A 27,756-nucleotide genomic window follows, 5' to 3' on the forward strand; every position below is an offset into this window, starting at 1 on the left:
TGTAACACAAAATATAATCGTAAACAAAGTCTAATAACTTTAAATACGATCAAGGAAGGAATTAATTTCTTTTTAAATCAAATTTGAGTTTCAGAAAATGTTTAAAAACTATCATACGTGTAGTAAAATATTCAGAATCACAACAACTACTCAGATTTTTGCTATAAAGCAATCGCTACAACTTAACAACTAAAAGAAATTGCAAAGTCAACATCAACGAATATTGGGATTCGAATTACGATTTCAAAATAAACACTGTTATTTTACATACATTCTCGATGATAAAGAAAACTACATTTTGAGGAAAAGGGAATGAATAATATAACTAGCACTTACCTTTAACTTGGATTACAAATGAGCAGTCCTGCCTCAGCACAGCGGAAATATCAACAAAAATGGCTGTCGATACCTTAAACTCATTAGTTTATCTTCCCGTATGAAAGGAAACACCTTTTGCGCAATCTAAAGTTTTTCTCTGTTATTTAGCAGAACAGTATTAAACTGTAGGAAAAAATAGTATATTACTATAAAAACAACAATTATTTTTTGCAGTGTAGTAACACCGTAATTCTTTCGGCAAACTTTTGGTAAATTCATTGTTCTACATTGCAATACGAGAAATTTTTTAAAGAAAAGTTTGTAAAGTCTGTCAGCCTGCGACTCTGTGAAACTCAACAGAAGAGAAATCGATAGGGAAGTAATACGAAAAAAAAAAAGGAATGAAAATACAGTTTTTTGCTCAGAAAAGGAGTTTCTTTATTTAGAAACGTGCATTTTCTATTGTAATTATTATTATTATTATTATTATTTTGCAGTTTGCTCTTTTCAGGTTTGTTAGCATACGATTTCTGACTATTTAGCTATTGAATGGTACTGATGAGCCAATGGCAGCATAAATTAAAAGCATGTAGAAAAAAGAGAAATGTATCGCTTAGATGACTCTTAATGAATTGTAAAGCAACTATTCAAACAGCTAAATTAGAAAAATATTGAAGCATTAAATACAGAATCGACCTTAAATCTAACACAGAAAAACTGAAAGGTCTAATATGTATATTAGAGCGGAGTTGAAAAAATGAAATTGAGAAATATAAGTAGCCTGTATGCGGAAAAGTTGCCTCGTATCAAGCCCAATTATTATACAAAATTTCATCTAATTTAAATAATATCTTTAGCGGCCCATTTGACTTGTAATTTTAAGTAATTAATCTGATTTTCCACCAAACTGGCAAAAATGGAATGATAAAATATAATTACCTCTCTATGGAAACTGTGTGTTTGAAACGAAACTCTTGATAAATAAATACTTAATCTATAGTTAGTTGAATTACCTAGGCGATTGCGAAATTTCTTTCAAACGTGTATAAACACCAGCGCACTTTCTTGTTGTGCACTAGTATCAACTGCGTTCTTTCCAGTTGGCTGTCTCTATCCTTTAAAATAGTTCATTTAGTTTGAATTATTTCAAACCATTAAAAGTATTACTTCAAATATAAATGAAGACGCTGTTTTTACATATAAACAACTTGAAAGGGGAAAAAAATGCAATTATAAGTCAAGGTTCTTCTTTAGCATCGTAAAGGAGATCAGCGTCAATTTTTATAAGTGTAACTGAATTCAAGTCAATTAAAGTCAAATAGTTATCTGCATTGAAATTTATTATAGGAATTTTGAATTCTTAAACAGGTTTTCGATTTTAGCCATTTTTCACTTTTAAAGCTATTGAAGGCCCATCTCTCTCGCAAGTTTTATCATGCTGGTCAGCATTGACAATAGAATGTTTTCTTGGCATGACTACGCTATTTTATTGTACTGTAAATTGTACAAGTATTCACTTCCAATCCGACGTGATAATTTAGATTTAATATTATAAAGTATACTCTAACAACATATTCTGTTGAATTTTTCACGTTCTCTGATGGGCATTCTCTCGAAACCGAAAAGTTCAATTTGTTTTCGTTAACCTTCTACAATTTCAGTATTCTTTCCTAACAAGAGCAAATAAAAATATTTTGGTTTGAAATTCCAGTCCACATTTTGTAGATATACCATTGATCTGTACTAAGTTCATCAGGGGGCAACCTCTGCCAAAGATACATCCACTTTTTGAAAGTTTATTATAGCCATATCTTCAAAGGACTCTAGTTTTTTCCCCATTTCAAAAACATACCCTTTTGGACCAGCGGTTATTTTCACTCAAATGTTCCAGTAAATGGCTTAATTGTAATTCATTTGTACAAAATTCATAAATAAACCATTGCAAAGAACGTCCACTAGAAATCTCAATTTTAATTAGGACTCCAATTTTTGCACTTAATGTACAGCACGCTACTTAGAAATATCGATAATTTTCTTTTAAAAAGTTAATTTGCGTATTTAAATGTTATGAGAGCTACCAGACATAGGAGTTACAAGGATATTGTACTTCGATTTAAATTATGATAATAAAACAACTTGGCCTTCTATTGTCTGTCTAGCTTTATTTTTCATTCCTTAATTTGAATCAAAATATTGCTCCTTCGACCGTCAAAGTACAGCATATTCTTATGAAAAGTGTTATTCCTCATTTTTCTTCTTTTCCTTCTGATTTTGCGACGATCGACTTCTTTGGAGGAATCTTCTTTGGCAATTATTCAAATACAAATGTGACGATCAGGAACAGGCTCTGGGCCCAGCTTGGCTGGTCCTAGGTCAGTTAGTCCCTAATGAAGATCAGTGGCCCTCTAAAAGCTATCGACCCCCTTACTCACTACAGCCGCTTCAGGTAAACTGTTCCAAGTGCCCAAAACCCTACTAAAGTAATACTTTTTCCTTATTTCCAGATCAGCCTGGATTTGAGTAGCTTAAAACAATGACCCCTTGTCCGGCTTTCCATGCCAAAATTAAAAACCCACTAACATCTTTCATATTGATTCTCCTTCGCCCCAGGCTATACATATTAAGGCTTTTAAGTCTGACACCATTATCTAAATATAAAAGTCCTCTTACTAGCCTAGAAGAAAGTTAAAAGTTTCATTAAAATAAAAACTAATCCGCTAAATAGTGAAATTTAACCATGAAAAGTAAAATAATACGCTAATAAGATAAAAATTCATTAAATAGCATGAAAAATTCAATTAAAATAATTCTGCAAATCAATTTTACACGTCCAAATAACATGTTAAAAAATATCCAAATAAATGTATTGAGTCATAAATGAACTTTAAAAGTTTAAACAAAATGGAACAAACATAGAGTAAACTTGTTTTTTTAATTTTCGCCAAAGTAACTAGTAAACAAGTCACCAAGTCAAGTGACGTACCTAGCAGCGTACCAAAAATCAGCTCATGAGCTGGGTTTTGTTCATAACTGCCTATTTATATAAACTATCGTATCTGTTAGAACCAAGGATTCTAGGAAAGGTTTTGACGCCCCTTTGATTCAAAACGTTCATGTGCAATGAAAAATGAAATGTAATATATATTGTCTAAATATGCATCTTATCTTCTATCGAGTGTTCAGAATAGACAAAGTCTTCCTCAGAGTTTCAGGCAGCTCAGAGTTTCCCTGGATGAATGTCTGCGGGGGAGGGGAAGGTCTAAGCCTCTTTAACGATTGGTGAGAACATCTTTGATTTGTTAGCGTTTTGCTTTTCAAGTATAATTTACTTCAAACCTTAGAAAAAACACTATTTTACAAAACAATTTTCTTTTCAATCTGAGCGAGACTCAGTCGCCAAGTCACTGTTCATTTATAAGGTTTTTTACATAATTATTCAACCAATCAAGTAATTTCATATTGCTGCATGTACTTAGATTTGATTGCCTAATTAGCTTTATTGATATTTCCTTTACCTACTTTTACGATGATTATCGTGGTTTTAGTGTCTGCAAATGAAAAATTAAAAGAATTTTATTCTATGCCTTTTTCATTTCAATATCATTTTTCACTTTATTCTTCAAAAAAAAAAAAAAAGAAGAAGAAGAAGAAGATAAAGAAGAGAAAGAAATAAAGGCAATCATTTGGTTAAATAGTTTTTTCAGAACCTTGTCCTGCTAGAATGCACAAACTACTTTTTTATAACGTTGTAACATTACAAAGAAAGTCGATGCTTTCCCAATTAATTCAATTTTTTTGAAAGTTCTATTAAAACAAAATGCTCCTATAATTTCATTGAACATTAATACTAAAACAGCTGGAAAATTCTGCGATTTCAACATTAATAATATCAAATGAAAAAGTCCTTTGTGTAGTTAATTAAAATATGTTTATTTTTTGAAGTGCATTTCATTTAATTAACAGAAATATTAGTAAAAAATGAGAAAGAGAGCTATGAGTATAAAACATTTTTATAACATAAAAGTTCTTATAAAAACTAAAAAAAAAACATGCACTTTCATTTATAATACTTCATTAAGATTAGTGCTTCATTTCGTTATCATATTTTAATTTAATTTGACCCGATCAATACATTAAGCAAAACATGAAAAACCAAATTCAAAGAGGAATAATTTTCGACTCATCATTATTCATAATTTTGAATGGATCTGAAAATATTTACTCATGAATATATTACGCCATTGTTTAATGTAGAAAATAGCATTACAGAATGCTTTTCATCTTTTATTCAGAATATGATCATCCAAAATATTCAGTGTACACATCGGCTGAGCTTTATCTGCAAAGTAATATGCAAAGCAACGCAAAGTCTGGAGAAAAAAAATCTTCATCTCCGAAAAGCTATCTTTTATAAATCGTTTCTTGGGAAAACGGAAAATAAAACCTAGCATTCTTGATCCTGCATTGCTTTTTCGTAAAGGAAAAAATCCAAAAACAATGGCAAAAACTAGAATTTCTTTGAAACTTCTTCTCAGGAAATCGGTCTTCGAAATATCAGAAGAAATGCTTTGATCTTCGATTGCTTCCCTTATATCTGACTTTTTCTCATCCCCAGTGATGAGGAGGGATAAAAATAAATCAAGGAATTCACACAATAACTGAAGGATTCGTAATTAATTTTGTCGTTGACAATCGATCAAGAGTTTTTTCTCCCTCTCTTGCGTGTTTCTTTTGTGTTTTGTTTCGCTGATCCCGAATGATAAAAAGTGGTTTAAAGAAGAACAATAACAATGACTCTAACACATGTTCTTGTTTTTGATCTGACAATAGATTATGATCGTTATTTTTTTTTTTTTTTTTTTTTTTGAGAATTCATTATGCTTCATTTTTAACATTTTAAGTTAATTGTATATGGATAAAACGTTCATTTAAATTAGCTTAAAGTTGTTAACGGTTTCTTTAAACCAATAAATTATTATTTTTGTTAAATGTCTGTATTCAGACACTGTTGTCTTTTTCCAGCTATAAAGTACAAGAGGTGCATTTACCAAAGAATACGATTAATACTTATTTTTTAGGTATTCCACTAGAATCAACTTTTTCCATTTTCGACCGAGTTAAAACTACTGTGAAAACAAAATTAAAATACCTATGAGGTTTTTAACAAGAACCTTAAAAAATATCACTACTTTCGTTAACGATCCTTAAACTATATTTTTAATTTCCATTAAAAGACTAATTTACTAGCCATTTATCTCTTACATTCTTCTTACTGTAGTTCTAACCGATAAATTGTAGAATCACACCAAACAACGTTCACAACTTTTGAAAACAAACAACAGTTCTGGGTCATTTCATGTCAAATCGCCTAATGCTATGTGCCGTCATGTCTCCGATTTTTTCCGTTATTTTAGGTATTTATGAGAAAAGCCCAAATTTTTTTTTTTTTCAGATTTTTTGAATGGAAATTACGTTTTGGAGATTTTTTTTCAAAAATTCGATTTTTAATCATTTTTCGGAGTCACGTTTTGGCATGAACTTAGAAAATCTCTCTAATTTCTTTATTTTTCAACCAATCAAGCTGAATTAGGTATCAATTTCAAGCTAAGGCTTTTCTCTTTCAATGTGAACGACAGAAAGTATTCTGTGAATAGTTGGGTGTTGCCACTCTTTATCTGAAGTCAGTTTTTATGCTTTTTTAATTGGGAGATTAAATAAGTCATATCTCCGGAGTACCAACTATAATCTGCATTAAATCTTTTTGGAGCATATTTAAATCATTCTCTTGCTATGTAAAAAACGTGAAGGGTGTTTTTTTAATTTTGTACTAAAAATATAAAGTTTGTTTTGCAGAAAATGCAAGATTTTTATTACTTTAAATCCCTTTTAAACCTATGGCCAAAACCATTTCTGAACAATTAATACTGGACTGTCAAAGGATAAAAATTGATTTGCGTCAATAGTTAATATCTAAAAAATTGTTCATTTTGGAAGAGAATTGTGCAAAAACCTCCGTTTCAGACTTCACAAAAAAAAAACACTTTTGATTGAAAGTGTACTAAATATTAAAAATAATAATTAGAAGAATGGTGTAAAAAATGCGCAATTACTGTTTCACGTTACACGGAGAAGACCCATGTAGGGGAATGTGGGGCAAAGTGAAATAGCGAGGCAAAGTGAAGTGATGAAATAATTACTCTGCTTTCCGCGCCACCTATCTGGTAATATTTTAACTATATAGTAGCACATTTAATATATTCTTGTCAGGAAAAAAATACCACCGAAGATTAAAGCATATGATAATACAGGCAATTTTCAAAAATTGATACGCATATTGTAATATTTTGTTGCAAGTTAAAAATTATTTTTGTTGTTATAAAATTAACAAGTTCTTGTTCTTAACATTTTTTATATTATATGAGACCGTCTAATACTCGGTGAAATATTTATTTAGTTAATATTAAGCTTATTTGTATCTTAAATATTTTCTACAATCAGTCAAGTACATGCGGGGCAAATTGAAATAGTTTATTTTGTTTACTCGCTCATTCATTTATTAAATCACTTACGTATTCCTTTATTAATTCATTCATTTGCATTCCTCCATTTAGAAATTCGCTGATATATATTCAGTTTATTGGTTCAGTATGTTTTCATTTACTCATTAAACCTTTTACTTACTGAGTCATTTGATAGAAAATGTTTATAATTGAATAGAATATATTTTATTAGAAAAATGGTTCATTTTTCACTTTGCCCCATGGAGGAAAAAAAAAGTGAAAAAATTACACTTTTTTGAAGGCGAAATTTACTGCAAAAAATATTTAAAAAAATTCTTTTTCAATGTAAGTGTTATTATTAAATAGAATGTTCTCTGTACTGTAATTTTCAAAATAAATTTCTATTTGTTCATTTTGCAGAAGCTCAGACATCTAACCATTTCACTTTGCCCTACATTTCCCTACTCCAGAATGTATAAAATAATAATGACTCCTCCAATTTATTTAATTTCTTATTAATAACATTTTTATATGGATTCAGCAAAAGATTTCCAATTGCGCGATTCGTGAATTATTTTGAAAATTAAACTTTTACGAAGGGTTAAAGAGCTTCTTTCTCCTAGTATAAGTAAAAAAGGCTTTCTTGCCATTATATTAAAGCCCAGTTTTGTGAAAAACCCTTACGTGATAATAAAAAAGGGATGTCATAGTTGAAATCCGCGCACCAAAAAAAAGTCAGCCCTTACTGTACAAAGATTTTTTCTGACCTAAATATTGCAGGTCTATGTAACGTTATTTGCTCCAAAATATAGAAGGACTTTAGAAGATACGCAGCTAAATTACATTACATTACATCCCAGGGTTCCCCGTACCTACCACAAATGTGGTTTACCAATTGAGTAGGGCCCTGGAAACAAGTTAGCCTCAGTTCAAGTTACAGGATAAAAAATTACAGTAAAATATCTTTTATTAAAATATCTTACATTACTTTGACAGAATAAAATATATATATTATCCCCCTTGTGGTTGGTCAGCCCCAGAATTACAAGTTAAATGGACGAGTTATCTCGTCAAGAGCTGCAAGGTGATTATATATATTAGTAAAACATTATTGCCAATAGACAAAAAGTTATTTCTTATTAAGTCGAATATATTTACATTGTTTCGAAATGCCGCTAAAAAGCCACGTTTACAATTAATGCATTAATAAAATTTATACTATAATTATGCAGTTCAATTTTTTTTCGATGTCATAAAAGATCATTTATCACCTTTTTCAATGAAAGCTTTTTTTTCCTCTACTTTTATTTTCTTTTCCGAATTAAATCTATTTTTATGTTTGCATTAAGGCCATGAAAGCTATAAAAAATTGAAAAATACTCAGACCCCGACGAAGCTCTGCTATTTCGTTTACCTGGAATGCATTTTTAGATCTCTATAAAATTGAAAACGTAAAGTGAATCAGGAAAATAAAGAAACATCTTTCAGATGTTTCATTAAATAATATTCACGTTCAGTATCTCGCTAAATCGTCATTCTTGAACAGCAAAGGAAGTTAACGCATGCGAAAATCTTCAATTTCCTTTCGAACGCTTTATTTACATCCCGTGGGAAAAGCACGAAACATTAAATTGCCTTTCCAGTTTTTTCATTACTTTTACATTTCAGCAAATAAGACTTCTTTTCAGCATTCCGAAAAATCCGGGAATTTATATTTCCATCTAATAGTTTACATTTTTTACACGTCTATCTCTCGCATAATATTTTTCTTCTTGATCGAGTTAACATAATACTTTTTTATTCAGCATCTGGAAGAATTTCATAAAATGTTTAAAAAAAAACAATATATGCAAAAGTAATCCATCGTTAAAAGTTTCATAACTGATCAAACTATTAACAGATTTAATCAACAGTTTCAGAAAAGTTGTAAGCTAAGTGTAGTTTTATTTATTATTAAATAAACAAAACGTTTTAAGAAGCATATTAATTCAAGTGTTTATTGAATCGGTATCTGTGATCCAAGAAAAAAAAATCATAACTAATTTATGCGCTCTAATTGTTTTGCACGCACCACAACTTTATGCTGATAAACCTAACATTTTTTTTAAAAAAAGGAATTTTTCAAACTGAAAATAAAAATACTGTATGCGAAAATTTGTTTTCATGAAAGTACGAACGTAAGAACTGAGACGTAAGGTCTGATGACTATTTTATACGATTATTTCATTGCAAAAAATATGTAAGTCGACCGTACAGTCAGGTTTATTTAATTTTTATTGTAAAACTTCATTAATCGCTTGCCTGTTTTTAGAACTAATATTTTTCCAATGGTTATTTTCATGGTATTGAACACGCTCGTATTATAGGTTAAAAACCCGATGATGATTTCTGAGCATTTAAACATTTTCACATTATGTTCAAAAATACATTGACTTAGTAGGTTTTTACTTTGAAATTATGCTATTTAAGTAACACAAGCTTGTATAAATCTATTACATTTTCGTACCTTAAAGAGATCTTGAACTTTTTCTCGCACTTTTTATTGTTACTATGAAATGGTTCTAAAGTATTTGAAAACACAGACAAGCGAGAAACTAAAAATAACTTAAGGTTATGATTGTTCTTTTAAGCCTTAAATTAAAGAAAATAGTAAGGATTCATCACGTGTCTATGGTGAAATAGAAAACCGGAAATGTCCGAAATGTCACGATTATTCGTTAAAGGAATTTTTTTTATGGTAGTTGCTGATAAGCTTTAATAAATTGCACGAAGAAACCTTAGTAGTTTTAATATTTCAAATAAGTTGTGATTTAGTATAGCAACTGACTGGATCAGTAAGAAGCGTTGATTGAAATTGGCTGAAATTTGGTGTATGAAAAAATCCAACTAATCCGACAAAGATGGAAAATTTTGTTTTTGGTTTACAAGACAACATGTTTTTGTGGGTGATATATTGCTTTTCTTTTGATGTTAGCAACGTTTTGTAGATTAAGTTCCTTGCTTTATAAGCAAGTAATGTATTTCGCAAGAGATTACGAAGATGATTGGTGCAGTTTTGAAACATTTCATTTAGAAAAAGAATACTGAGAGTTTCGGCTTAAAAATGAAGGAAAACTGTGCATCGAAATAAAACAGAACGTTTTTGAATGCTGCATGGTATGTACATACATTTTAAATTCAAAAGTATTTGTATTTTATCAGTAGCTGTCGAATTTAAAATATAAAAATATTAATTTAATTCAAAGCTTTTATTTTACTTATTAAAATATACTAATTAAAATATACTATTAAAATATACTATTTAAACATAAAAAACTATCATTTTTATGTAATCAAACTCTATGTACGTTTTTAGTGTACGTAAGACTTCAGTATAGCATTAATATGAGTACATCAATCAGGTTGAAGTTAAGAACGACTTTGCTTTTAGAAAGAGATAATTTAAGACAAAAATCATCATTTAAGACAAAAATGTAAACTAAAATATAAATGCTTCCTAAATACATATTGCAAATTTCAAGGCAGAGCAAATGTACCTAGATGATATATTAAGGGTTATAAACTTTTATTAGGCTAAGACTTCAAAACAGGAAAATTATTGCGAAATCACGGAGATTTTCTTCCCTACCATTAAATGCAAGTTATTAGATTCACAAAATTCCAAGTATTTTCTTTCATTTTGTTATAAAATATGAAAAACTATTTCAACTATTTGTGCCGATTGTACAACAAAACATTAGATGTAATTCATTTTATTTTTGAACTGAAAGCTAATTATGAAGGAAAACATAATATATGGCAGCCAAAAATAATTCAGAATTACAAAATATCTTTCTTTTGCATAGATAATACAAAAGTTTAAAAGCTAGTATCAATTTTATACATTTGGAATTAACTAACATGTTACTCAAAAAAGTAATTTAAAATGTAAATTAAAGTTGAAAACTCTCTATTATGGAGCCAATAAACATAATGTTGAAGCGAGGATTAAAGTAATGAATTTAACAGACAAGCTCATTAACTTAGGGAATTCTCCTCTTACTTAGTCAATCCAAAGCCAATTGTACAATCACCAATAAGATTCATTAAATGAATTCACGTTATTCTGACATTTTTGTGGTTGCCTGACAGTCTGGCACCAGAGAAACTAATGGTTTTTTTCATGATCATTAAATTGCTTCTTATAATTTATTCAATAGAGAATGCAAGCGATTAAGAGCATTGTTAATGACAGTGATATACTCTAAATCTTTGTTACAAACTTGAACAAAAAAGCTATTTTTTCCTTAGAAAATTTAATACTTCTTGTATTATTAAGTAAATTTCATACTTAATATTAACACCTTCTGTATCTAATAGATAGCTTATAGAGCTGCATGTTGCAGAAACGTATTTATATGATACGTAACTCTCGACTTGCTTGTATAGAATACTTTTCTGGTTCTTCTAGTGCAGTGCCTCGTAACCAGTGTGCTGCGGTATTTTTCGGCATTGTTAATGACAGTCATATACTCTAAATATTTGTTACAAACTGGAGTAAGAAAGCGATTTTTTCCTTTGAAAAAACCTAAATGATTATTCCATCTTTTTGCAAATTTAATACTAAACTTAAACACCTTCTGACTTAATAAGACTCTTTCTCACTTAATAAGTAACTTATAGGGCTGTATGTTACAGAAAAGTAGTGATATGATACGTTACGCTATACTGCCGTGAGCAGGTAAAGGGTAGTAACTTTTTTTTTTTTTTTTGTCATCTATTGTACGTTAGCTTTATTGTACAAGCTTGCTTATTTGGTTTCTGCTAAAAAAAAAGCACGAAAAAAAACGTCTTATTCCAAGATTTCAATATGTTTAATATTGAATCCGACACGCATTTCTTCAAATATCTCGAAATCTCATTTCTGCAGATACTGCCGTTTACCTGCACACGGCAGTATAGACTTGCTTATGACAGAATATTTTTCTGGTTCTTCATTGTTTCTTAGTGCAGTGTTTCGCAACAAGTGTGCTGCGGTATTTTTTGGCATTGGTAATGGCAGTGATACACTCTAAATCTTTGTAATCACTTGTCTTGTATCACTGGAATAAATCGCTTTCTTATTCCAGATACAAAACGGAATAAGAAAGCAATTTTTTTCCTTTGCAAAATCTAAATAATTCTTGTATCTTTAAGTAAATTGAATACTCAACTTAAACGCCTGCTGTACCAAATAGATAACGTACATTGCTGCATAGTGTAGAAAAATATTGATATGATCTGTAACTCTAGATTTAATTCAGACAGTACACTTTTCTGGTTTTTCACTGTTTCCTGTAGTGCAGTGTTTCACAACTAAGCAGTATTTTTGAAATTATGTGCAAAATAACTTATAAGCATTTTATTATTCTCAAACTGCGGTGTTAAAAAAACCATTCGTACCAGCGGTCGGCAACTGAAGAACCGCGGTTCAGGTCCGGATCACGGAAGGTCAAAAACTAAACCACCAATACTGTTTTGAAAGTACAAATTACACAATTACACAATGTGTACAAATTACACACAAAAAAACAATTATGCATGCTGCAATACATTTAGGCGCCATATTTATCACTTTTTCTAGTATTTTAGAAGTAATTGCGTGACTTTTTTAGTGTGTAATGATTATTGTAGAATGAGGTTTTTTCCTGAACCTCTCAATCAAATATTTTCAAAAGTATCCAGATCAGAACTAAAATTATTTTTAAAAGTTCTGTAGTTTATCCATTCCGAGTACTCATTCTCATTCTCACCCTAATGGCTCCAATATGCTGACTAACAGCGGTTTAACCACTTTGGGGACAGCTGGGTACTTTTCACTTCTGGGTACGTGCATGCGCAGATGTACACACATAGATGCCCTAATAGTGCGGGAGAAGTGGAGTTCGCTCCGCCACCGATGGAAGTTAGCATACATCACAGATCCTAATTATTTAACTCGGCTAATTTCAACCGATTTCAGAGAGAAAAAAAAAACAGAAGCAAAACTCTATCATCAGAGCCTTAGGCAAACGTTTTCGGCTATGCACAATTTATTGTATAGCAAAATTGTTGAAGTATAATTCGCCAAAACGGAAAACACACTCATCATTTACCAACTTATTTTACCAACGTGTAATAAAATCTTACGGAAATGTATGTCGATATTATAAAAAGCAACACGACAAACGAGATACTAACAATAGAAGGCTTTAGTGGCTGAAAGTGGTGTTTGAATATACAGCAGAATTAAAAAAGAAAAAAAAAGGCACCAAAGTTTCTAAAATTGTTTTTTTCTCTTCATTTTTACACAATCAGCATATTTCTTGACCGATAGTGTAGTCTAAATGTACAGAAATTGTTATTCAATGATGACTTTTTCTGTTTTCATTTTGCGTTTTGCTTCAGTTACATTCCTAATCCATTTCATCAGATTGAGTAAATTATATCAGACCACAAAATTTTACTTTATTGAAACGAGTTTCAAAAAGAAGTAGCAAATATTTAGTGGTGAGCGTTATTGCAACTTACAGAATAGATTTGAGTTATCGTTATTATCATTAATTATATCTTTTGTTGTTGTTTCTTATCCTCTGATTTTCTGACGAGGTTAGACAAGGCCCAGCAAATCATTGACTCTTAAAAAAACGATAATAGGAATTGGGGAAGCATATAAGTCTTCTTTGGTAAGACCCAAGCAGACCAGAATGTGTTCGGCAGTGCCTTACTGAACCCTGCACTGCACTTGGAACAGACCACAAAAGTTTTTCTGGCCTCAAAGAACGAGAGACTCTTCGTACGTCCTCTTGCCATTAGTTATATCTTATATGCGCTTATGAAGAAAAATCTTCTATAACTAATGAAATAAATTTAATTATAGAATTAGGCATATAAATCAAACTGGGGACTTCCTAACATTTTCTTTCAAATCATAGCTTTTCCTTTGAAAACCACAGCAACGTTTGATTTAATAATGTAAGTAAGAATATTTAACAGCAACATATGCCAATATGCCAATTTAGTTCTTAAAATAGTCAAAAGGGCCATTCGCGCATGTTTTACATCACATTCCTTATTTCTCGCTATTTTTCACGCCTTTAAGCGATTACATTACCAAAAAAATAATAATAAATTACAACAAAATCCTCTCATTTTTTTAATTAAAGCCTTCTTTTTGGGATGTTTTGCATACTGTCTGCAATATAAAGAACGAACCCTCGAAATTTTAATCAAAATATGTAATACGCGTATTCAGGAACAAAATAAAAACAGTGTGCGTCTTTGAAAACATTTTATGAACTTCTTACGAGGATTTATTCTCATAAGAGTCTTCGTTGGATGAAAAAAGATTACTTATCATTCATTTATGCATGCCTGTCTTTCTTTCTTTAAATTTTCAGTAATAACAAGAGCATAGATAATTGAATCTGCTTTAAAAAAATAAGGTCTCGAAATATGCATGCGGAAATACTGAAGAGTGAAAAATGCTTCCTTAACGGAATACTACGGAGGAATGCAAAAGCAAATATTGGCACAGGAGAAAAAATTAGAGATTTACCGAACGTTACTAGGATTGCAAAGGATTACTAAATAAAAATTTGTAAAATTCTCGCTCTAAATGTTTGATGTTCCACAAAAAAAAAAAGGTTATTGCATTTTATTTAAAATATTTTAAACTAAAACTGGAATGTCTTGATAGTTTAGTCATGTATCTTTAGCTACTTGAAATAGCTTTGAAAAAAAAGTCTTAATCATTTTACAGATGTTCAAATTTCTTGCAGAATTTAAAAGTTCAAAATTCTTTTAAAACCTAAAAGCATATTTTACAGGTAAAACAAGGAAGAAGATATATGAAAGGTTCATGCAAAAGCAAGAAAAATGGCAAAAAAATTATAATTTTCTTTTCATTTTAAAGAAAATAAAGGCAATTGTCAAAGGAATAAACTAAGACCTTTAACCAATAGAAGCTATAAATGATCTTAAAAATATTACGACGCATTGAAACATTTGCATAGCTCATTAAAATCTAGTAAAACCACTTTTTGCGTGATTAAAATTTTGAACAAAAGGCAAAATAAAATTCAAGTATGTTTCGGACAAAACATTGATAGAGGGCGCTGAAGTCAACTAGCGCGTAAGAGAGACTATAAACTTTGAGTCATGTGTTCTCTGATGTCTGTGTAAGCACGCTGAGACCGCTTGGTCTTCATATAAATCGAATCATGTAGTCTTAAATCTTCAATTAAACTCGAAAGAAATTAAATTCGTGTAATCATTCTCGAAGTCCATTCGATGTGCCAAATACTTCCTTTCCAGGCCAGTATAGGATGTCTCAAACGAGAATAAATTCAGGTAAGCGCAAATCTTGGTTCAATCGCATATCAATCAGTTGCTTTGATCTGAATAATTCTTTAATTCGAATCTTACATAAATCCCAGTACAGAATTGTGGTCCGTCGAGCCGGAGTAGCTTTCGAGGGTAATTAAGCTAATTAAAAAGTAGAAATAAATCAAAAAATTGCGAAAATCTAATTCATTTCGTTTTGATTTCGTTGTGCGTTGCGGATTCATCTGGTTTTCCCCCCTCATGGCCCCTGGCGCCATGTGTTATGTTTCACAGTCTGACTAGGATTCTTAGCGTTGTTTATGGTTTTTTCATTCATGAGTAGTGAGTGGCGAAACTTAAAATTCTTTTCCTTGCGGAATATTTTTCTTTCATTTGGTGTTGAAAAGTTAGATATTGCAACAGTAAGATTCTGAGCATTAATATGCCGAAATCAAAGAAGCAAAATCAGAGTGAAGCGGTGTCTAAATTCACATTTCTGTCGAAAGAATGTATTAGATACTGTGATAAAGTCGGAACTTTAATTTCGGAAAATGAAAACATTGCATTTCTAACGGGCATAAAAACAAAATTGGATAATTTAGCAGGGGGTTTGGAATCAGCATTCCTTTTAATTGAAGATAATGAGGAGTTTTATGATAAATACATTCAAACGTCAGATCAAGTGCTTGAAGCATTAGCTAAAATCGAAATCTTTGTATCACAGAACTCGGGATCCGCTGATCAGAAGGTAAGAAATGATCCGGAAGCAAAAACTCTTAAACTCCCGAAAATGACTTTGATGAATTTTTATGGAGATACAGAGGATTGGATTAGTTTTAGAGAAATATTTAAATCGGCTATTCTTGACAACAGTCAGTTAACAGACTTAGAAAAATTACAATATCTCCAGACAGCTGTTCGTGGAAGTGCAGCCAAATTAATTCGTGGCTTTTCCCTCCAAGGAGAGAACTTAAAAAACTGTTGGGATATTTTATGTCAGAGATTTGAAAACAAACGCATTTTAGCCTTAGCTCAAATAAATAACTTGTTTTCGTCTAAAATAACAAAGGTTGATAATTCGAAAGGTCTACTGGAGTTGTTAGATAGATGCAATGAAGCAGTCAGAAATCTAAAAACATTAGGTTTGGAGTCTAACGCTCTAAGTGACTTAATGATAATTCGATTCATGCTTTCCAAATTGGATGAGTTGGTTAGACAAAGATGGGAATTGACTTTAGATAATCACAGTATACCAAGTCTAGAGAGTTTTAAGTCGTTTATGGAAAAGGAAGCGCGAAGTCTGGAAAACAAATGGGAAAGTCGAAATGATAGTAGCATTTCAAACCGTAAACCCATGGATAATCGGGAAAATAAAATGGGCAATTCAAATCGATTCCGTAAGCCAGTTGTAAATAGTACAGTTGTAGAGAAAGGAAATATCTGTGTTGTGTGCAAACAAAATCATAAGTTATTCAAATGTCCAAAATTCAATAATATGCCCCTTGAGGATAGGTGGGGTGTCGTGCAAACTCACAAGTTGTGCGAAAATTGTTTGAGGGATAATCACAGTCAATCGGAGTGCAAACTTTCATACACATGTAAATGTTGCGCTTTGCGCCATCATACTTTGTTGCATAGGTATACTGTGGCTCCAGAGCCTGTCCATTCGGTATCAGCAGTGTCTAATAATGCGGGGCAAAACTCAATGTGTGTACTTTTGTCAACAGCATTAGTTAATGTGAAGGGTAGTTCGGGAGAGGTAATTCAGTGTAAATTATTGATTGATAATGCATCGCAAAATTCGTTAATCACTCGAAAATGTGCGGAACGCTTACAATTAAATTTTCAGAACACATCTCATCAGTTGATAGGGATTAATGGCCTTATGGCTGAAACTTCTCTTCATTCGACTACCTTTGAATTCTCCGCACACTTTTCTAAAAAATTTCTGAAAATTAATGCTTTCGTAGTAAATAAAATAACCTCACCTCTTCCGAATTTCCGTTTGAGAAAACATTCTTGGCCTCACCTGGAAGGGATTCAGTTGTCTGATCCCACATTCTATGACACATCAGAGATTGACATTTTGCTAGGGGCTGAGCTAGCCACACGTCTTATCATTGGCCCTCCTCTTCGAGGTCAGCACGGAACACCAGATGCCTTGCCAACAGAAATAGGGTATGTGCTGGCAGGCAAAGTCGGACATTGCCACAGTGATCGGAAATCTGTGTCCCACCTTACTGTGTCATTAAATGAGACTTTACAAAAATTCTGGACCGTGGAGTCTGTGCCCACCCAAGAAATTCAAACTGAAGATGATGAACTCGCGGAAACATTGTTTAAAAAATCCGTTAAAAGAGATGAAAATGGAAGATATATTGTAAAGCTCCCCATAAAAGTAAATTCGAATCTAGGAGAAAGCAAAACCCAAGCGCATCAAAGGTTTCATCTCCTAGAAAAGAAACTCGATAGAAATCCCGCGTTAAAGGAACAATATGTCACATTCATGAAGGAGTATGAGAAACTTAACCATATGAGTGTCGTAAAATCTGAAGATGTCCATAAGGTCCCTCACTATTATTTGCCTCACCATGGTGTGGTTAATGAAAATAGCACCACCACGAAATTACGCGTAGTGTTCGATGCCTCAGCTAGAACCTCTAATCAACATTCTCTAAATGACATTCTTCTTACTGGACCTAAACTTCAGACTCACATATTTTGCAATTTGATAACATTTCGTTCCTATCCCGTTGCTTTTGTGGCTGACATCGCCAAAATGTATCGTCAGATTCGTATTGCTGAGGAAGATCAAGATTATCAAAGAATAGTGTGGAGGAATAATCAAGATGAACCTCTAAAAATATTTCGTCTTAACACAGTGACATACGGTACGTCAGCAGCGCCATTCTTAGCTCTACGTACTCTCCATCAACTATGTGACGATGAAAAGGAAAATTTTCCAATTGCCTCAGAATTATCGCGTACTCATTTTTATGTCGACGACTTATTGTGCGGTGCTGCATCTGTTGGAGAAGCAAGATCCATAATACCCGAAATGATAAAATTCATGGAAAGTGGGGGTTTCCCTCTGCGCAAATGGTCATGCAATTACCCGGAGGTAATAGAGAATCTTCCTGATCACATGAGAACTTCTACCGATACCCATTCCTTTCAAAATGACGTAAATCAGAAAGTCTTGGGTCTTGAATGGAATGGAACTAAAGACAGTCTTCGGGTTCGGGCAGTCCTTACAGAACATGTAAATTCTAAGCGTCAATTACTCTCCGTTATTGCTAAAACATACGATCCACTTGGTCTTATCGCACCTGCCACCATTAAACTGAGAATAATGTTGCAAGAGATTTGGAAAACTAAAATAGGTTGGGATGATTCTTTACCTCATTATCTGCTCGAAGAATGGCAAACCTTTCAGTCTCAAAGTTTCGTCTTACAGGATATCTCTGCACCTAGGTATTTGCAATGCGCTAAAGCCACAACAATTGAGCTACATGGTTTCTCCGATGCTTCCACAAAGGCGTACGCAGCAGTGGTTTACATCCGTGCTATTTCTGAGACTGTGCGCGTATCTTTCGTGGCAGCAAAAACGCGAGTTGCACCAGTCCAGACATTGACTTTACCCCGTCTGGAGTTATGTGGAGCATTATTGCTCGCAGAACTGGTGAACACTATCAAAAAAACACTGTCACTCAGTAATGAGAAAACCTTTTTATGGTGTGACTCAACCATCACTTTAAGTTGGATAGCCAATCCACCCTCAAGCGGAAACCAATTTGTTCGTCATCGAGTTACAAAGATTTTATCCATGTCAAATGTTAAGTCCTGGAATTTCATTCCTTCCCGGGAGAACCCAGCCGACTGTGCAAGCAGGGGACTCTTTCCTAACCAATTGAAAGATCATAAGACTTGGCTTACGGGACCAACCTGGCTCCAAAATGCTTCAAATTGGGCAAGTCCGTCTACAATTCCAGATGTTGTTCGGAACGATTCACATATTGAGGAGGATCTTTTCCTGGCAACCACCGCATCTGAAGAGCAGAGCCTTCTTAAAAGATATTCTTCTTATAAGAAAACAATTAGGGTTATTGGGTGGATTTTACGTTATTTCTACAATCTGAAGCACAAGGAAAGACTTTCAGGGACATTGACTGTTCCGGAGCTAGATCGGTCTTTGAAGTGCATTCTTCTACAAATTCAACAGGAGACTTTCAATACGGAGATTAACTGCCTGAGAAAAAACCGGGCTATTCCCACTTCAAGTCGACTTTTGAGATTAAATGTCTTCTTAGATGCCGAGGGACTTCTTCGAGTTGGTGGTCGCCTGTCAAAGCATCCTACTCTGCCGTATGACCATAAGTACCCTATTATTCTTCCAAAGCAACATCACTTCACAAAATTAGTTGTTGAGCACTTTCATGAAGTCAGTTTGCATGGAGGAACTGAAATGGTTTTATCCTTAATTCGTCAACAATTCTGGATAATAGATGGAAGATCAACAGTTAAAAAATTCCTTCGTATGTGTATAAGATGTTTCCGGTATTCTGCTAGACCGCCCACTCAACTAATGGGCGATTTACCCGCATCTAGAATTACACCTTCAAGGGCGTTCGAAAACACTGGAGTTGACTTCGCTGGGCCAATTATAACAAAATGTCAGCATATTCGCAAGGCGAGCGAATTCAAATCATATAAATGCCTTTTTGTGTGCTTCAGCACCAAAGCCGTTCATTTAGAGTTAGTCTCCAGCTTGTCTGCTCAGGCATTTTTAGCAGCTTTTCGAAGGTTTGTGGCACGTCGGGGTCTACCAACTCATATGCATTCGGACAACGGGAAGAACTTCGTAGGTGCGGCGTCGTACCTAAAAGAACTCGTAAGAATGGTCAAAGACCCAATTGTGCAAGACTATTGTGCTTCGAGAAACGTGACGTGGCACTTCATTCCACCGTACGCGCCTAACTTCGGGGGACTATGGGAGTCTTCCATCAAGTTAGCAAAGCGTCATCTGGTAAAAATCACTCGAGGAGCGCTTCTAAATTTCGAGGAGCTAAGTACTCTCCTCTGCCAGATAGAGGCATGTCTAAATTCACGCCCACTGACGTCTCTATCTACCAACGTTAACGATTTCCAAGCGCTTACCCCTGGTCATTTTTTGATCGGGTCACCTCTATTGGAAATCCCAGAATCTGACTCCGCTAATAATCATCTTAGTTTTTATTCCAGATGGAGGTTGTTATTACAGCTAAAAGAGCAGTTCTGGAGAAGGTGGTCCAAGGATTATTTGCAGTCACTTCAACCCAGGACTCGGTGGACCAGAGCAGGGCGTCAACTGCAACTGGGACAAATGGTCTTGGTAGAAGACAAAGCTTCACCCCAAGGATTCATCCTAGGTCGAATCGCCAGAATATTTCCAGGGAAGGATGACATCACCCGAGTGGTCAGCATCCGAACCGCCACAGGAGAGGTCACCAGAGCTGTAGGACGTATACGACTGCTGCCGATTAGTGACTGTGCCCCCCCCGGAAGATGTTTCGGACAAAACATTGATAGAGGGCGCTGAAGTCAACTAGCGCGTAAGAGAGACTATAAACTTTGAGTCATGTGTTCTCTGATGTCTGTGTAAGCACGCTGAGACCGCTTGGTCTTCATATAAATCGAATCATGTAGTCTTAAATCTTCAATTAAACTCGAAAGAAATTAAATTCGTGTAATCATTCTCGAAGTCCATTCGATGTGCCAAATACTTCCTTTCCAGGCCAGTATAGGATGTCTCAAACGAGAATAAATTCAGGTAAGCGCAAATCTTGGTTCAATCGCATATCAATCAGTTGCTTTGATCTGAATAATTCTTTAATTCGAATCTTACATAAATCCCAGTACAAAGTATTTCGTCTTATGTAGTAATTATACATATCTCTCCAACGAGTATTTGGCCTAAAATGACACTAGTCAACGAAAAATAATTTTTTGTCTTCATTCTGGTTTTAAATAGTCAATTCCTACTAATTTTGGGTCGAGAAAAACAAGTATGGTAGTGGATTTTTTTAATTAGCTCTTGTTTTCAAGATACATGAAATCCCATTTAGCCCAGTCAATGAAGGTAAAAAAATAGGCTTTGTCGCAACTAATTTAGGGAAAGCTGAATTTTTGCAGGATGTTAGCAGACCAAGTATACACTAAAAAACCACAAAGTCCCGACCCCCACCCCTCTTGCTTTCCTCCCCACCCCCCTCCGAAACATTGCAAGAGCAGTGGTATGATTTTACATTTTCGGGTCGCAACTAATTAAGAGAAAGCTGAATTTTTGCAGGATGTTAACGCATAAAGTATACACTAAAAAAACACAAAGTCCTGACCCCCCCCCCCCTCTTGCCTTTCTCCCCACCCCCTTTGAAACTTTGCAAGCGCAGTACTATGATTACACACTTTTAGTATAGCAACTAATTAAGAGAAAGCTGATTTGTTTCACTATGTTAGTCTTAAATTACACAATAAGAAACAAAAAGTCCCGACCCTTACCCCTCTTGCTTCCCCCACCCCCAAACCCTTCCGAAACATTGCAAGAGCAGTACTATGATTATACGCTTACAGCTCAAAAATTAATGATGTTGCCGGGGAGTTCCTTTTTTTATTTCTTTCCTAACAAGATTATAAACCAGTGGTGCCCAGCATACGGCACGCAGGACGCATCCGAACCGCGAAGCTGATCCGTGTGGCCCGTTGTTTTTAAATGTTACTACTCGAAGAGTGCAATTAATGACTATGTAACAATTTAGGAGCCAAATATTTAGAAATAGGTTTCTGGAAAACAGGTTGCATTTAACAAAAAAGCATCAAGTAATGACAACAACAATTATTGATTTGCATTTTTTTTCTTTTCCGTATTTTCTCATTTCATTTAGAAAAGAGTAAAATATTTTGAAATTTTATATGTGCTTTAGACCGCGAGAACGATTTTAGTATGCTCTGCGGCCCTGGGGAAGAAAATGTTGGGGACCACTCTCATAAACAAATTATATTACATACACTTTTTATGTAGATAGCTCAGTTTCACCATTTTAATAACTTAATCATATACAGAAAACTCACTACAAAAAGTAACTTCAACAAAGTATAGCTTTTTATCTATACGTCTTGGGAAGAAATGTTTGGACAAAATTTATAGTTAATAATGTAATGAAAGTCATTTAGTTGAAATGAAGCAACAATATAATGACGTTCACTTTAAGCTTTATTACCAATGAACGATTTTTTGTCACAAAAGTTTATAGTTCGTTTGTGTCGCCGATAGTAGTCAACAAAATAATGGTGAATGTTTGGCTAAATATTTAAGTTTTGCATTAAATAAATCAAGATTACAGTAACACCTGTCAAGTTCACCATCCTTGTAAGCTGACTGCTTTTTTCAGGTACAGAATTAGTCCTATATCATATAAATTAACCTCTATAAGTTGACCACTAAAATAGTGCACCGCAAGTGGTCAACTTTCACAGGTTTCACTGTAGTACATTTCAACTGATTATTTCCTTGCAGAGGATATTATTAATGTTTAATATTACTTTTGGTTATTATTTTTTAGTCTTTTATAAGGGATCATCTTCTAATATTTCATTGGTTTGGTCCAAAAATATTGCTACAGTGCATTCCACTGCAGTGTCCACACATTGACGTGCAATCGAACCAAGGTTCACGACAGATACAGTTGGTAACTCATAGTGTTTTACAATTGCAAGATATTAGTTAGATAAGTTCACTTAGAGCAGAGGTAATCGCCATGAGCTTATGAATCAGTCTGTTGCTTAAAGTAAATTGACAACCCGACTCTTCTGAGGGAAATTTAAAACCTAACCAAGTTTGAATCTGGTGGTAAACCCTAAAAGGATGTTGACGAACGGCATCTGAAGTTGGTGGAAGTTTTGCTAAATCAAAATTTGACTTTAGAGACATTTTTGCTATTACTTGCTTATACACAAACTTTTATTTAAACTTGGTTAGATTTTAAACTTCTAGTAGACGAATGGGGTTGGCAAGGCAATATACTTCAAGCAACTGACTGAACCTAAGCCCATAACAATTACCCCTGCTCCAAATGAATTTCTCCTACTAATAATCTTGCAGTTGTAAAACATTGTGTGTTACAAAGCAGTAGCTGTCGTAAAGCTGGGTTCGATTGCACGTCTATTTGTGGACACTGTAGTAGAATGCACTGTAACAATATTTTTGGATCAAACATTCTGTAGACTATCAGCGACACAAACGAACTATAAACTTTTGTAACAAAATATTGCATTTTCGTGTGAACGTAACGTGACAGTAACGTAATTACATTGATGCTCCATTTCAACTAAATGACTATTGCAGATCATCATTGTATTATTATCTATAAGTTTTGTTCAAACAATTCTTCCCAAGACGTAATGATAAAAAGCTGTTGTTTTTTGAATTTATTTTTGCTTTTTGTGGTGAGTTTTCTGTATGTGAATTAGTTAGTAAAACAGTGAAACTGAATTATTTACATAAAAAAGTGTATATAACGTAATTTGTTCATAACATTGGTCCCCAATCTTTTTCTTCCCATAAGGGCCGCAGATCATACTAAAATCGTTCTCGCGGGCTGGAGCACACATAAAATTTCAAAATGTTTTACTTTTTTCTAAATGACATGGGAAAATACGAAAAAGGAAGGGAAATTGCAAACAAATTTTTCTTATCACTACTTGATGCTTCTTTTGTTAAATGCAACCTGGTTTTCATAAACTAATTTCTAAAAATTTGGCTCCAAATTTGGAACACTGTCATCATTCGTACTCTTCGAGTTGTAACACTCCACAAAACAGCGGGCCACAAGGATTAGCTCCGCGGGCCGAATGTGGCCCGCGGGCCGTAGGTTGGGCACCACTGGTGTCTCATATTGTTAGGAGTGAAATGAAAAAAAGAACTCCTCGGTAACATCATTAATTTTTGAGATGTAAGCGTATAATCATAGCTCTTGTAATGTTTCGGAAATGTTGGGGGATGGGGGGAGCAAGAGGGGGGATCGGAACTTTGTGTTTCTTAGAGTGTAATTTAAGTACTAACAACCTGCAGAAAATCAGCTTTCTCTTAATTAGTTGCTACACTAAAGTGTATAATCATAGTACTGCGCTTGCAAAGTTTCGGAGGGGGTGGGGAGAAAGGCACGAGGGGTGGGGGTCGGGACTTGGTGTTTTTAGTGTATACTTTATGTGCTAACATCCTGCAAAAATTCAGCTTTCCCTAAATTAGTTGCGACACAAAAAAACGTATAATCATAGTACTGCTCTTGCAATGTTTCGGAGGGGGTGGGGAGAAAGCAAGAGGGGTGGGGGTCGGGACTTTGTGTTTTTTTAGTGTTTGTTTTATGTGCTAACATTCTGCAAAAAATCAGCTTTCCCTAAATTAGTTGCGACACGAAACCTTTATTGACTGGGCTAATTGGAGAAAGATGCACAGCAACCACACATTGATTTGAAAGTAATGTTATAAAAGAAAAAAAAAATTGTGCAATAAAGTTTCTGAAATGGGTCCTGTTTTACTAAACAATGCTGAATTTTTGGAAAGCAGTGGTTGCTTTTGGCTTATTGCTGCAAATACGCTTCATTTTCAGTTGCTTTTTGCGCGTCAAGAAGGACCATCTCTTGTAATAGCTCAGCAGCATTTGGTGAGCTTCAACTCAGCCTAATGACCCTGATATCTGCATTCCATTGAAAAGATATCTTGGTGAAACGTCTCCTCTTACTCACTGCTGATAGCTTTAGTTTTTTTAACAAAATATCGAGGAAGAAGTGAACATAATAGAATTTCAAGAACATATCACTCACCATGGGTTGACCAACTGTTTTTAAATCTAGTATTCTCTGCTGCTTAGAAATATTTATAATATACCATTATAGGCTTCCTAGGTGTTTTTTTTCTCCCCTTGCATTTTTTTTCTCAAAAACACTGGTTTACATAGTTGCGCGTATTTGAAGGACCGTTGAAAATTTTGTCCTTAACCTTAGCTTCAATATGTCTTGAAAATTTCCCTCTAAGGTATTGTAAAATTGTCTTTGTTCAATTTCAAGAACTTCTTCATTATTTCCAGCAGAATGAGCATGGGTGGAAACAGAAGTGGGTGGTTCTACATAGAACTCCAAATTTTCGCTGATTTTGGGCATTTTTCTTCCCAGAATTTAAATTTCTTGTAGTTCATTTCGGTTTTCATGCAGTGAGATTTTCTATCCCAACCTAGGCTCGAAGTTCAGAGGACAGTTAGTCCCATGGGGGTGTTTATATCTTCCAGGTAAAAAGAGCATTACTGAGAATTCACTATCCCAGTTGGCCCTGTATCTTGAAAACTAGAACTAATCTCAACTTTTTACGATGATTTTCGTGTTTAGCGAGACAAAATACTTTGGAAATAGCTATTTTTGAGCCGGGTACATTTTTGGTGTTGACTAGTGTAATTGCATTTGAATTGTGTCAAGATTTTTTATAAATGTCGAACACTTTTATATCTTTTCTGTCATAAATTTCATAAGTTAATAAAACCATAACGGAAAATTTTAAGCAAGTAGAAATGAAATGCATTCAACTTCAAGCAGTTTTAAAAGGTACTGATACTCTATAGTTTAAACAGATGATGACACACATTCCAAAGAAAAGAATGTATTTTCATCAAAGAATGTCATTTCATCAAATAATGTATTGTCGGCATTAATGTGCAAAGATACTGTTATATTTGGAAACTTGTTCATGCGAGCATTAAAAAAAAACTTTTTAGTTTATTTTTTTAATATTTTTAAATTTATATATGTATTTCTTTATCATATTTTATTTGATCATACATATACTCAGTGGGATCATACGTCATTAAACTTGATTTTGTAAATTAATCGTACATTTTGTGCTCCTGTATTGTATAAAAACATTGCCTTCTAGCACTTTAATTACGATCATGGGTTGTATAATTTTATACATGTATCAAGGAAGTGTTGGTGCCGGTATCGTCATACAATGGAATGCCGTTTTAGTACTGTTTTTGGATAATTAAATTAGATTTTCCCTTTTCCTATAAGATTGGTCAAAACTCAGGCTTTAATTATTATTCGTCGGAGTTCCGGTACTGGAAAACTTTCGAACTCCAAGTTTGCGCCGGTATGCAGAGATACAGAAGTTTTCCCGCCCCAAAGCCAAGCGTTCACATTATCTTTTACAATTCATGCTGCAGTTACAGTAGTTCTATCATTAATTATGATTTTCCTACTTTGTTTAAGAAACAATATTCACTTACAGTTCTATAATCTTATGTTCTTTTAAAAGGGCATAGCTGCATTCAACTTTAACACTGAAGTAGTAACTATTTTAGATTATATTATTGTAACTATTTTAGAGTACTTCAATGTTAAATGTTATTTTAAATTTTGATTGGACCTTTGTAATTAAGCCGAAGAAATATTTTGTTATCATCACTAAGGAAAATTATTTATGAGGGGGTTTATTATAATATTGCGAAAGCAGATGTGCTAGCTTAAATTGTGACTTTATACCAAAAAAAGTAATAAATGGAATTAAATTTATTTTCAGCTCTTGTTTTAGGGAAACTTTTATTCTTCTTCTCTTGGAAAGAAAAAAAGGACGAAGTTGTTTTTTTATAAAGATTCTAGTTTCAACCCGAATACGAGATTTCAAATTTGCAAGCATAAAGCTACGTTATCCCAACTTGTGCTTAGAAATATATTCCTTTCGGCAAAGGAATGTTTCGAAGAAATTTGTTAAGAAAGATGCCTTTTCCTTTCTTTTGTAATCTTTGCCCGCTTGTCACGGCCCATTTATGCCTGGAGCTTGCAAGATGAGAAAAATGTCAAATTCCTCGCTTTCACTTAGCCGAAAGGAATTCTTGATTGTTCAAGATATATTTCTATGCTGAAATATGGATGTATAAACGTAATACGTTTGAAGTTGCTGATATCTATCAAATTTGACGACAAATGTCACATCTCTTGGTTTTTGACATCGTCCTTGATGTTTGAATGTGACAGGTTGAGCAAAGAAAAAGGAATAAGGAACATTATATAGACTGTATTTCATTTTTGACACGTACGTTTCAAAAATTCCTCGGTCTCATTTGCTAAAATATGTTTTAAAAAATGATAAATGACGGAGCTCGCTTCTTCTGAAAAATTGCAATGTATGTTTCTGTTATTTAGCCTCCACGAAAAAAAAAATAACTTTTAATTTCTTCAGAAAAATAATTTTTTTTTGGTCATTTGTACACACGATGTTTTTATGTTAACCGAAGTACTACGATGAAATAGAAGACAACAGCTTTTGATCGACTTTTTGTTACTTTAAAAAAAATCGTTTAAGATTTTATATGTCGTACAGTATTTCTGCATGGTTTTAGGGGATTATCATAACATGATATCTGCATCTAATGGGAAGTATATTTCAAAAAGTAAAAGCAAATTTCTCCTGATTTTTTCTTCTCTATATATTAAATCAAATAATCATGTTTTAAAAACTGCAACATTTAAATCGTCGTGAAAATGGCGACCAACTTTCACAAAAGGAAGTGTTAAAACTGGTTTGGACACTGCG

At 33.5% G+C, this 27,756-nt stretch overlaps 1 protein-coding gene across 1 annotated transcript; it reads left to right on the forward strand.

The window, feature by feature from the left end:
* Positions 1–15,582: 15,582 nt before the first annotated feature.
* Positions 15,583–20,718, forward strand: LOC129231688 (uncharacterized). Its single transcript, XM_054866051.1, has one exon. The coding sequence runs from the start codon at positions 15,583–15,585 to the stop codon at positions 20,716–20,718; it is 5,136 nt and encodes a 1,711-aa protein (XP_054722026.1).
* The last annotated feature ends 7,038 nt before the right edge of the window (positions 20,719–27,756 follow it).

Source organism: Uloborus diversus, chromosome 10, assembly GCF_026930045.1.
Source record: "Uloborus diversus isolate 005 chromosome 10, Udiv.v.3.1, whole genome shotgun sequence".
NCBI classification, from domain to species: domain Eukaryota; kingdom Metazoa; phylum Arthropoda; class Arachnida; order Araneae; family Uloboridae; genus Uloborus; species Uloborus diversus.

Excerpts from the sequence above, each read along its gene's own strand:
- LOC129231688 (XM_054866051.1), top strand. The coding sequence starts at position 15,583 with ATGCCGAAATCAAAGAAGCAAAATCAGAGTGAAGCGGTGTCTAAATTC.